The sequence below is a fragment of the Dicentrarchus labrax genome, unplaced genomic scaffold (assembly GCF_905237075.1).
Source record: "Dicentrarchus labrax unplaced genomic scaffold, dlabrax2021, whole genome shotgun sequence".
Classification (NCBI taxonomy): domain Eukaryota; kingdom Metazoa; phylum Chordata; class Actinopteri; family Moronidae; genus Dicentrarchus; species Dicentrarchus labrax.
Genome location: NW_026136722.1, coordinates 19,983,704 through 19,996,685, shown reverse-complemented (window position 1 = coordinate 19,996,685; position 12,982 = coordinate 19,983,704). Strand labels below are relative to the sequence as shown.

Here is a 12,982-nt window from a genome sequence, read left to right as displayed (position 1 = left end):
TAAACAGGGGGAAACTGCTAGCCTCTGTGTGTGTGAGGCAGCGTCTCGGCCCTTAGAGGGTTTTGTTATTTCGATGCTGTAATGTGGATAATGTTTCACCACCTCTCAGCCAATCAGATGACGTAATGTGTCCCACACACAAACACACACACACACACACACACACACACACACACACACACACACACACACACACACACACACACACACACACACACACACACACACACACACACACACACAGGCTGGATAAACAAAGACAGTTGTGTGTTATTATCACAGCTCTGCAGGATGGATTACTGTAACAGAGGAGATTTCAATAAAAACCCTCAACAGGAACCTACAGGTCTAAAACTGTTCACTCTGCTGAGAAACTCACATTTTAAAGGTCTGTCTTCACTAAATGAAACTCAAACTTTTAGGTTTTGAAATTAACTTTTGTCAACCAAATAATAATCTGTTGTTGAGATAATTTACTTTTCTTCTTTAGAAAAACTTAAATCTTTGAGTTTTAGAAATAAAAAGTGAACCTGAGTTTTCATTATTCGGCTGCTTAAAAGTTAAATAAATTCAGTTGAAAACATTTGTTATGTAATTATGTTTTTCTGAGTTCTGAAATACAAATTTTGTTTGCAAAGATTAAAGTAAAGATTAAAGTTTTTCCAAAGAAGAAAAGTAAATTATCATTATTATCAAAACTGTACTAAAAAATAAAACATAGTGGAGTAAATCATTTAAAATGTACAGTATGAGCAGAGCTAATGTAAAAGAAGTGTTTAAATAAATGAGCTGCCGTCTGGCGTCTGTACTGACAGTGTTGACATAACTGTGATAATCTGATGTGTTTAAAGACTTTATTTTGACACAAAGACATAATCAGATGTTTTTTGGACATCAACAGTTAAATCTCACTAAAGTCTTCCTCAGCGGGGGGGTCACAGATACAAACAGTTCACCTACATTCATCTTAATCCTGAACAAAATCCGACCTCTGGATTATTAAAGTTCATTTCATCAGTCAAAACATCCCCTCACATCTGTCCCGCTGAGACAGACACACAAACAGGGTCTAATCACACCCCCGCCTAAAATCTGACAACCCCCTCCCTGCTCTTCCTCTTCCTCATCATCAACATCTGAATCCACAAATCCTCCATCCAGCACCGCTCCTCCTGCTACGTCCTCCTCTGCCCACCTCCCCCAGCCTCCCCTCTGAGTGGGAGTCTGTGCTGTTGCTAACCCTCTACATAGTATTTTTATATTGTGGCGCAGTGGTTCGGACTTTAGACGGAGAGTTAGCCTCTCTGAGCCGCTAGCTTAGCTACAACACAGCCTCTTTTACAAACAGCGTGAATGTGCTTCTAGTGCCTGTAGAAGCTCCAGTGGACACAGAGAGCAGGTATCAGGACTCACCACTTCGTAGTGTCCGTACTGCGCTGCCAGGTGCAGAGGGATGTGTCCGTCCAGGGAGACGCCGTTGACCGACGCTCCGGAGCGAAGCAGCATCAGAACAGACTCAGCTTTTCCCTGCCAGGCTGCGTAATGCAGCGGACGCATTCCTGCATCAACAAACACATGTTAACATTCATCATCTTTATTAGCATCTGTTTTTATCTGATCAGTCAGCGCTGGAAGAGGAAGTACTCAACACAACAGAGGAGAAATACTTGTACAGTAAATTGTGATGATGTAAACGAGCTGCAGTGAATGCAGCACAGCTGTTAATCTGCTGTGATGTTCTGAACCAGCTGATACTGTCACACACACACACACACACACACACACACACACACACACACACACACACACACACACACGTCATGTGATAGAAAACAAAATCTGCTCTCAGCAGCACCAACTGTTAAATAAACTGTTTATTGGTCGGTGAGGATTTGATCTGATCAGAAGTTGAACATTTTAAATTTTCACTGGAGCCACAGATGTTAAAGTCTGACACACACAAACATATTAATCATCAAGTTCAATCAAGTTCCTCTTAGAGAAAGTTTGTAGTTTATAATAAGTGTCTGTTGTTCCACATCTGGCCGACTGCTGAAGGCTCAATACGATACTGAACCCCACAGTGAGTAAGTGAGGTTGGATAGGAAGCACTGTGTTGTGTTTTAAAACACTTACAGTGGTTAATAAACCAGCTAATTTACATCAGTTTACAAAGACCAGTCGTATTTTATTGTTAGATTTTATTAATACATTCAGGTTTACACAGGTTCTGTCTTCCTTTGTGTTCTCTGCAAGTTTCATTATAGACCAATCTGTGTGCTGAAAGGACGAGAAAAGCCTCAAACACTGGAGAATGCTGCAGAAACCGATGCTCACTGTAAAACATCCAGGACCTGTGTACGTTTGCAGCACTTCTTCCATTAAGTTCTTCTGATGCTGATTCGAACGGGACTATTATCACTGTGTTTGGCGAAATATGGTCAATAATGGTGGAATTCTTACTTTACAAATGGCGTACATGACAGATTCACACAGGATTAAGATCAGGTCATGAGGTCCCCTGATAATACTGGTCCCATGTGTACCGGGCTTCAGACGCCAGGAAGGTGTGTGTCAGTCTCACCGTTACTGTCTTTGACGTCCACGGTGGCCTGAGCCTCCAGCAGCGCAGACAGCAGCTCCGTGGTCCCTGTGAGAGCCGCATGGTGCAACGCCGAAAACCTGGTCAAAGGTCACAGCAGAGAGAGAGCGATAAAGAGAGAGAGAGAGAGAGAGAGAGCATTATAAACTGTCCACAGTGTTTATTAAATGTTTTTAACCTACAACCTCCATGACAGATGTATATATGGCGTCCAGTGTGAGACACAGTGGTCTGAACTTTACGTAACTGACTACAGCAGAACTTAACAATCTGAACGTATTCAACCTGGTGCTGTGTTGTTTGTTTGTTTTTCTGTTGTGTTGGTTAAGTTGTGACCCCTGCTGTTTTTAGGTTTTATTAAGATAGTGGTTCTATACATATCTGGAACTGGAGTACATGTAATCGTTGCCAGAACCTCAATAAAAAAAAAAAAAAAAACAGAAATAAAATGGTCTTTTTTAACATAGACTGAAAACAGCTATCCGATGTTTCACAGTGTTTATAGCAGATGTTAATTCGTAACACCCGTCCCTTTAAAGGCCTTTAATGAAAAGGTTAAGACAGGAAGGTAAAAAGAGAATAAACTGAATAACAAAAACATACATAAAACACAAAATTAAAGACGACACATTTAAAAACAAACTTCAGATTCCTGTCGACCGGTTTCACCACCCAGCTGGATCGGTCCCCACAGAGACACTAAAACACACCACATCACACACACACTGCGTCTCATTAAGAGTCCTCACAGAGACTGTAAATACAGTTCATATAAAAACACATCAGAGTCTCACGTTTAACAAGAGACTTTATGGAAAAGACTTGAAATTAAAACTCAATATGGAGCAGAAACCCCCTCTCTCCTCCTCCTCTTCCTCCTCTTCCTCCTCCTCCTCTTCCTCCTCTGAATCTTGGATCAGTTCTGGGTGACACACAGTCATTAAATCTGATTAAATTAATAAAAATAAGCCGTATTATTGCAGCTCTACTGAGGAGGTCACGCTGCAGAATGTGTGTGTCTGAACATGAGGGAGAGTCAGAGTGAGTCAGACGTCGACCTGCAGCTACAGGTAAACCACAACACCTGGGAACACATCAGGGCCCCGGTCACACCCTCTGGAACCAGACCTACAGGATCTGTTCACATGTGGACCCCGTGGTCTCCGTCCAGGGGCCGACCAGTACCACAGGAATAATCGTTAGCTGATAATAATTACACATACATTTATTAATGCTGAAACAATTAGTCGATTATAAATTAACTAACTAACTTTAATTATTGATTATTGAAGTTATTGACATAAATAGAGCTGATTGTCAGCAGCAAATGTCAAAGTGTATTTAATAATAATAATAATATTTCACCTATCGTGATTCACATATATATGAACTGACTAGCACTTATCATCGTTTAGCTCGATGCTAACACAAGATGGGAATTACCATTAATGCGCTAAGGGAAATTAGCACTGTAGTAATATTACCTTAAACAATTTTATTTCACATGCTGAACATAAAACAACATGTTCTCATATTTCTATCCAACTAATAGCTGCTAATAGGGCAGCACACTGACTGTATATATTTATATTTTCTGCCGCCGTTACTGCGGTGGCGAGTCGTAGTGACACAGCAGCATTATGGGTAGTTTCTGATGAAGGTTCTTTATATGGATGAAGATCTCATTCAGATTTTACATATTAAAGAGAATTTTGTTACGATAATATCCAGAAACAAACAGCTGTACGAGCTTACACTAGCACTCATATTACTGTACAGACTCTTTTATAGACAATATATTTAATTTCCTGCCCCCCCACCCCACCCGCCCCCCCACAACGTGCCCCACATGAAGCCGCCACATTAAAGCAGGACAGGAAACAGAGCTACAGGCTACATGAGGAGGTCTGTAAATAAAGCATCAGAGGAGAAAGGAGTGAATACAGAGGGAGGGCTGGTTTTTAGTGCTTCCTTTCTCTCTGTTGCGTAATGTGAGCGATGGCATTCAGAGCCAGACAGCGCCGAGGGCCGCTGCCACAGTAATGGACGGGTTACTGAGAGCGGGAGAGAGTGACAGGAGGAGGAGGAAGAGGAGGAAGAGGAGGAGGAATCCTTCATCAGCAGCGTCGTCTGAGGCTTTAAACTCGAGTTCGTACGAGATAATTAGTGAGAGTCCCTGAAGGCAGCAGAGGAAGGAGGTCGTTATTATCGGACTGTTTGTGATGATCAATATCTGATATTACAATAATTGATCTGACAGCTTACAGCAACATGAACCAGGAGGTGATGAACACCAGAGTTTAATGTGAGAAATATTCAGCAGTTTCACACTGACAGACGCTGACCTGCACATGTTGGACAATTAGCATAGTTAGCACCTGTTAGCAGCTTTCCTCTTCCTCCCCCTCCTCCCCCCTCCTCCCCCCTCCTCCCCCATCTGGGAGAACGAGGCCCTCTGTGACCTCACCTCTCATCACCACCGCCACTCCACAGCGAGAGGACAGAGGGGGGACAGAGGGGGAGGGGGAGGCTGTGACCCCCTCCCCCTCCTCCCCCTCCTCCCCCCCCTCCTCAGAGCTACTCTGAAGTACAGACTCAAGGTGAGTATTTACATTTTATACAACTTTATACTTCGACTACATCTCAGAGACAGATACACCCCGACCGGCCGGGAGCAAGAGGCGCACTGTTTATTGTTGTTACCACGACAACGAAGGTCACCTGACTATGACGACGACTTTCCTGCACGACTAAAACTCCTAAAATGTTTCCCGCCTCTACCGGCGCTAAATGTCTGTAACAGAGACCTGTCAGCTTCAGCCTCAGTCTGTTGATCCAGTGTGAAGCCACATTGTTACCATCCACTGTTTACATCTTGGTGCTTTTTAACTCTAGATTTGAACCGGATGAAGGATTTTAGTCATCGGACGTCTGGATCTTAAGTTATCAGAGAAACAAACTGAGGTAAGGTTAGCAGCAGCTGTTATCGACGTTTCTCTGCCTCACATTCAAATCAGTTTTCATTTCACATCAGAGATTATTCATTTCCAAGAAGGCCAACAGAAATGATCTTGTGATATTCAGTTTTTAATAATTAACCCTCAGTGTCGGCGTGGAGGACGGCACTGACCCGGCACAGACCGGATGTTGCTCCCTCGCAGTCTCGCGTCAGTGCACATCAGTTATGTCTGTTCCTCGGAGAGCTCGGCAGACGCAGCAGCAGAGTTCCAGCGTGTTCGTGTTCACAGTTTGTTCATTTACCGTTTTACGAGAGGAGGTTTTTTTTACGAGCAGCTCTTTATGAGTGCAGGTCGGGCATGTTGGCACACGGAGAACATGTGACAGTGAAAAGACTCAGACGTCCTCTGGCACACACTGGATTCATCAGGTCCATTTCACATTACTATTATTATCAGTGTAATAAGTGGAAGCTACAATCCTTTTCTGTGTTCAGGTTTCTGTTTCCAGTTATTGATCATTTAATGGGTTTCATTAGCATCTTAAATCTTTCCTAACCAGGTGCTTATTGGAGGAATCTCTCCTTTTCAAAGCTGTTTACTACGACAAACTATTACAGATATTGTGACTTTAGACTTTTTAAGAGCCTGTGGACATCCTGTATCGTGTGTTTCTTATAGTAATAATGACTCTTTTACTTTTTCATTCGTTTTTGTTCTCTAAATGCTAAATGTTCACACTAATGTTAAAGGAAATAAACACTTTAAAATATCTCTGAGTACAGAAATTAAAGGGGGCTTTTACATTTGGTTTAATTAAACTGTTGTAATCTATGTTAACTGTTTTGTGGACAACTTTTCTATCATTTAATAAACTGACTCAGTGACATATTTTATATTCGATATTTCATATTATATTAAAAACTGTACAATGGAGCCAAACACTGAACTCAGTAACTGCAGGAAGTTTGTATAAACCAGAGTTTATTTATACAAGTCTCTGTCTATATAAAGTATTTTATCAAACAGACTTAAGATTCTTTTCTGACAAATTCAGTGTTTTCTTGGTGCCTGGCTTTTGCTCTATTAGATTTCTTCTATTCTAGTTCCATTTTCTTTACAGAAGTGAAGATATCAACCTACTGTGTGTATATTTGTGTGTCTGTGAAGCTTTGGCGACCTCCAGGTTGGGAACCACTGCTGTAGCTGGTAGTTTCTGTCATTCAAATCCTCCTAATTAAGAATTTCCATGAATTCAGCAACACGTTTAGTCAGATTTTGTAATTATGGACTATAAAAAGGAGCCTAAAAGTTAACTTTAACAGCACAGATGAGGATTCTGTTGGGAGTTTCTGTCACAGCGACTCAGGACAAAAGGCCCAGAGCTCCCACCGTCACAGGCACCCATTCCAGCTCCGCTCTCCATAGAAACACGTCCAAACACTGAGCCAGCGGAGCCGCCGGAGCCGCCGGAGCCAGCGGAGCCGCCAGCACACACTCAAACACTAATTTGTCTCACAGGGATGCAGAAAGGAAACCTCCTCTATACCCAGTGTGTGTTTGTTTCTCTCACACACACACACACACACACACACACACACACACACACACACACACACACTCTGGGGGATGAATGGCCGACGTGCACAAACACTTACACACCCTCAATAACGCTGATTTATGAGTGAGGTCACACTTCCTTTCATGAAATCACAGCCTGAGTGCAGACAGGTGTGTGGGTACACCTAGAGAGGCGGGGCGAGGGCGGATTTAATCCCGCGATCGGTGACGAAACCTTGGCGAGGCGTGAAAGTGTCTGAGCCGGGAGGAAAGTATGTCAGCCGTTGTTCGCAGGGTTTTGGCGAGGCGAGCTGGATGCCTTTCTGTTTCACTAAACATAACCTCAGGCTCCGTTCTTCTTGAATCTGAGTCTGTCAACAACACGCACCGCCGCTGCTGAATAACGACTGATTAACATTTCTGCAGACGATCAAAAGCAAACATTAATAATCCTGAATAATCTAGAATGGTCATTTTTAGTCAGTAACAGACAGTAACAGTCAATAACAGTCAGTAACAGTCAGTAACAGTCAGTAACAGACAATAACGGTCAGTAACAGACAGTAACAGTCAGTAAGGCTGCTCAATTAATCGAAATTTGATCATGATTACAATTTTGGGGCCAAACGATCTCAAAACTAATAAAATCGGAGGGAAACGATTTTTTTTTTCATTTTCTGTTGTGCAACGTTGTATAGAAAAAAGCTGAGCCCCTGAATTGGGACACAGCCACAGTCTGCGTATTTCGCGTGTGCTTATTTCCGTCCCTCCCCCGCAGCAAGCACTGCACATCATGCGCTCCGTATACTCGCTGTTCCCGACCTGTCGTGCAACAATGTGAAGTCACGGGAGCGCCGTAACTATTTATACTTGCGCTGGTGGTCGCGACACTAGTTGCAGTCTTCTCCTGTCATGTTGTTTTCGTTTGAACAGGTAAGTTTAAAAAAATAATAGTTTGAATAAGTTCTCTGTCTATATAAAGTATTTTATCAAACAGACTTAAGATTCTTTTCTGACAAATTCAGTGTTTTCTTGTTTTCTTTCTATTAGATTTCTTCTATTCTAGTTCCATTTTCTTTACAGAAGTGAAGATATCAACCTACTGTGTGTATATTTGTGTGTCTGTGAAGCTTTGGCGACCTCCAGGTTGGGAACCACTGCTGTAGCTGGTAGTTTCTGTCATTCAAATCCTCCTAATTAAGAATTTCCATGAATTCAGCAACACGTTTAGTCAGATTTTGTGATTTTGGACTATAAAAAGGAGCCTAAAAGTTAACTTTAACAGCACAGATGAGGATTCTGTTGGGAGTTTCTGTCACAGCGACTCAGGACAAAAGGCCCAGAGCTTGAATAATCGTGATTTCAATTTTGACCCAAATACTTGTGATTATGATTTTTTACATAATCGAGCAGCCCTAACAGTAAATAAAAAAAAAAAAAAAAAAAAAAAAAAAAAAAAAAAAAAAAAAAAAAAAAAAAAAAAAAAAAAAAAAAAAAAAAAAAAAAAAAAAAAAAAAAAAACAGTAACAGCAATAACAGTCAGTAACAGTCAGTAACAGTCAGTAATAAAGACAGTAGAACAGTCAGTAACAGTCAGTAACAGACAGTAACAGTCAGTAACAGACAATAACAGTCAGTAACAGTCAGTAACAGTCAGTAATAACACAGTAACAGACAGTAACAGTCAGTAACAGTCAGTAACAGTCAGTAACAGTCAGTAATAACAGACAGTAACAGTCAGTAACAGTCAGTAATAACAGTCAATAACAGTCAGTAATAACAGTACAGTCAGTAATAACAGTCAGTAACAGACAGTAACTTACTGTCTGTTATTGACTGTTACTGACTGCATTGAGCAGAGGAACCCGTGAGAACGTCTCTGTGCTCTGACTGACTCTGCAATAACACGATCTGACAGCAACAAACGAAGCCGCTGATGTGCCGGCTGAACACTGGAGGATTGTGGGAAGTTGGGGATGTTGTGTTTAGATGGTGCGATTACTGCAGCGGGGGCAGAGCTCCGTCTGAGCTCCGCCGCCCGGCGAGCCGCCGGCAGCGGCTGATGAATAATGAAAAACCTTTTCCTGCCTGAGATCCATCATCCCTGTGGAGACTATTATCCCCAACACACACACACACACACACACACACACACACACACACACACACACACACACACACACACACACACACACAGACACACACACACACACACACACACACACACACACACTGACACACACACACGACACACACACAGACACACACACAGACACACACACACACTGACACACACACACACACACACACACACACACACACACACACACACACACACACACACACACACACACACACACACAGACACACACACACACTGACACACACACACACACATTGAATTTGTATGAATTTTAAGATCCACTTGAAACCGTTAAATTTAAGTAGAGCTTCAGAGAACTGTTAGAATTGTTCTTTAATTTTAAACAACTAATGTATTTATCAACTAGCTACTTACAACTAATCAGCTGACGTTAGCAAACACACTACCAGCAGTCAGACAACTTTATCAAAGATACAGTGTATTCTGATCAATAATCAATAAAGATACAGTGTATTCTGATCAATAATCAATAAAGATACAGTGTATTCTGATCAATAATCAATAAAGATACAGTGTATTCTGATCAATAGAATCTCGTCAGACACTATGTGTACAGAGGTTTGTTTATCGTCCCCCTCTGGATGGAGGACTAACTCCCTCCTCAGCTGTCAGTGTTGCATTAAGTCATCCAGCCTCTTTGTAAACACTCCTATCTGATCGGTTGCGGTCCGGCCCTCTGCTCCTTGACCTCTGACCTCCCTGGGCCCCCCTCTGCCCTCTGAGGGGCCAAAGGGGTCTGACACTCGACAATGTCTGCGGATGATGTGCTGGTTCACAGTCTCTAACTCTGGAGGTTTACGGCTCTTTCTAGACTCTCTCGGACTCTCTCAGCATGCTAATATTTGTCCAGCTGAGGCTGATGGGAACGTCTGTAGTTCTGCAGGTATTTGATCATAAACTAAAGTACTGCACACTTTAAATGTTGACCTGCTGGTGGCGCTAGAGGAAAAGTGAATGTCTGAACCACATTTCATCAGAAACCTCCAGCGGTGGATTCGTCTCAATGGAGTCAGTTTAAAAGGAAAGTTGCTATAAAATCTGTCAGGTGAAAGTAAAGTGCGGTGAGACGTCTATAAAGAGTCTGCTGAGAGGAAACAGCAGCGAGACGTTACATTAAACTTTTAACAAAGAGAAATATTGATGAGGAGAAACTTTCTTCATCAGGATAATGAGCTTCGAGTCAGCGTAACGGAGGACAAAATCACTGAATCTGCTGACTCAGCCAGACGCGGCCAACAGGTCCGAGTCCAGGATCTGGCCTCCAGCAGTGGAAACAGTTTTATAGAAGCAGAGGGAGAGCAGGAATGACTTCATCACTCACCCGTCTGAGTCCTGGTAGTTCACATTCAGTCTCTTGGTGGAGCCCAGCAACTCTGGAAGAAACAGAAAACACAGAATCTGATCAGTCTGGACCTGTTGTCTGTCCTCCAGAACCTCCTCTAACAGCAGGTTCAGGATCTCAGTCAGTGTCTGGGAGGAGGTCTGTGGATGTTCCCTCTCTGCTGGACCTCCTGAGGAAGCTTCATTAGCTTCTGACTCGGGTTCCTCGGCCTCCTACCACTCGTGTCTGACAGACGGGTCTCTGTTCGGTACCGCGGTCATATTATAACGCCACGCTCACTGACTCTGCTGTGAGTCAGAGATCAGTGCAGCTTCCTAAAACATCAGAGCAACACGAATCCTGGTTTCTGACAACGTCTATGTGTATAAATGTGTTATAAATGTGTAAATATGTTATAAATGTGTATAAATCTATATAAATGTGTATAAATCTATATAAATGTGTATAAATATGGATAAATGTGTTATAAATGTATATAAATATGTTACAAATGTGTATAAATCTATATAAATGTGTATAAATATGTTTATTTCTAACTCTCAGACACTGATGTTGGATATATATATAAATATAAAAACTCTGTTCTCGCTCATGTTCAAAAACAATCTTACTATGAGGAAAAACACTTTTTCTCATTTCTGAGCTGATTATCACCAACAGGCTGAACACACACTGTAAAACCAGCTCATTTTAAGGCATTTACATTTTAATTATTGGTGATTTAACGTAAACACAGCGACTGAAGGTGAGCAGTCGGCGTTTACTGCCACAGGTCACACACAGGAGGTCACAGGAGGTCACAAGAGGGGATGATGGGAAACAGATCGCAGACACTGGAGACCAGCAGACAGCAGCTTCACACCGCCCCCCCGCCTCAAACATCTACCTCCAGCAACCCCCCCACCCTCTCCGACAATACAGCGTTTGAAGTGTTTCAGATCTCAGAGAAACGCGGCAGGCTCTCCCTCCGGGGATCACAGCGCCGCTTTGATAATGACCTGGATTTTATAATTAATGGGAATTAATCAGCACAAGACAAAAATGAAAACCCAGACGCACACTGAAGACACAGAGACGTAAATACGGTCTCATTAAAAGTCTTCTTTCTGGAAGACTGTCAACAAATAAACCACTGCAGCTCTGAAAGCTCACCATACCTCAAATTCCCCGAAAGGTTTTATATCTGAAACTCACTGCCAGTAGAGGTCGCACTAGAGCACCAGCAAAACAACGGCCGCTACGGCCCACCAGACTCCATTCATAAAACCAATGATTTTACCAAAACACACTTCAAAGTGGACAGAAACTAAATAAAACTCACCAACAACGTCTCTCTTAGTGTTTCCAACAATCACCAACTCTGGTTTGGTGGAAATAAATCCTTAATTCACCGACGTAGATTATAAAATAGCTGCAAAACAGTCTGCAACTGTTATTGTCAGTGTCTGACAGCATTATGGAAAGGATCCCTACAGAGATAGACCTTTAGTTTAACCACAAACAGCCGTAATATCACTATCACTCTCCACCAGACTCCAGAGACAAAAACACTAATTTTACCTTCAGATCATCGTAACTTCATTAAAGTGGACAGAAACAGAATAAAACTCACCTCCTTATGGAAGTCCATTTCCAAACTTAGCCTTGATAATAAAACAATTCATGTAAAGTCAAAATTAGGAGACAAAACTTCATCTCATGATTTCAACTGACAACTTCTCATCTTTTGTTTTTATTTTACTGGCAGAAATGGGCTTCCATAGAAAACTCTCTCAGAGCAGTTTGGGAATAAAACCTTTAGTTTCTGGTTGTAAATGAGACATTAATCTTTGTCTCTGAGTAATAACACTGATCTGATATCAGAGCTTCAGCAACAGGAAGCAGCGAGCGGCTGATGTTAAATGTCGTCTCCAGCAGCCGTCTGAAGGCCATCATCATCTGCTGCACATTTGTTCAGAGTTATTTCTGATGCTGTTTATGGAGCGAGGCGGAGCTGCAGCCACTCAGCCTCTTTTTATAAATCCAGCTCAAAGTTTAACGTCCCGTGGATCTGCTGCCACAAGAATGCAGCAGGAGGAGGTTTCTGCAGGAGTCTGCACATTCGAGAGGTCTCGTCGGGATGGTGGAGCGGTCTGAAAGAGAATCTGTTGTAAAAAATCTACAGGCTAAAATTAGACAACCGCTGCGAGTATCAAATGTATGATTATACGTCTGCAGGCAACGCCTCTCACATCTTTTTGTTTCTCGTGGACGAGGTCATAAACAAACGACACGGCAGCTCCTCTCCTCTCATTGTGGTGAAGCAGCTCGGCACTAAATATAAGTTTTCTTTTTCAAGAAATCTGGACGTCCTCCAA

General features: G+C 42.3%; 1 protein-coding gene across 7 annotated transcripts in view; it reads right to left on the bottom strand.

Moving 5' to 3' along the window:
- The window catches only part of LOC127356407 (caskin-2), a 54,980-nt gene that overhangs the window by 20,710 nt on the left and 21,288 nt on the right, over positions 1-12,982 (bottom strand). For all 7 annotated transcript variants that reach the window (XM_051388106.1, XM_051388107.1, XM_051388108.1 and 4 more), the window contains exons 3-5: positions 10,605-10,656; positions 2,585-2,682; positions 1,414-1,559 (exon numbers count right to left, since the gene is read on the bottom strand). In XM_051388106.1, the coding sequence (XP_051244066.1) occupies positions 1,414-1,559; positions 2,585-2,682; positions 10,605-10,656 (296 nt within the window). The remainder of the gene's footprint in view (positions 1-1,413; positions 1,560-2,584; positions 2,683-10,604; positions 10,657-12,982) is intronic.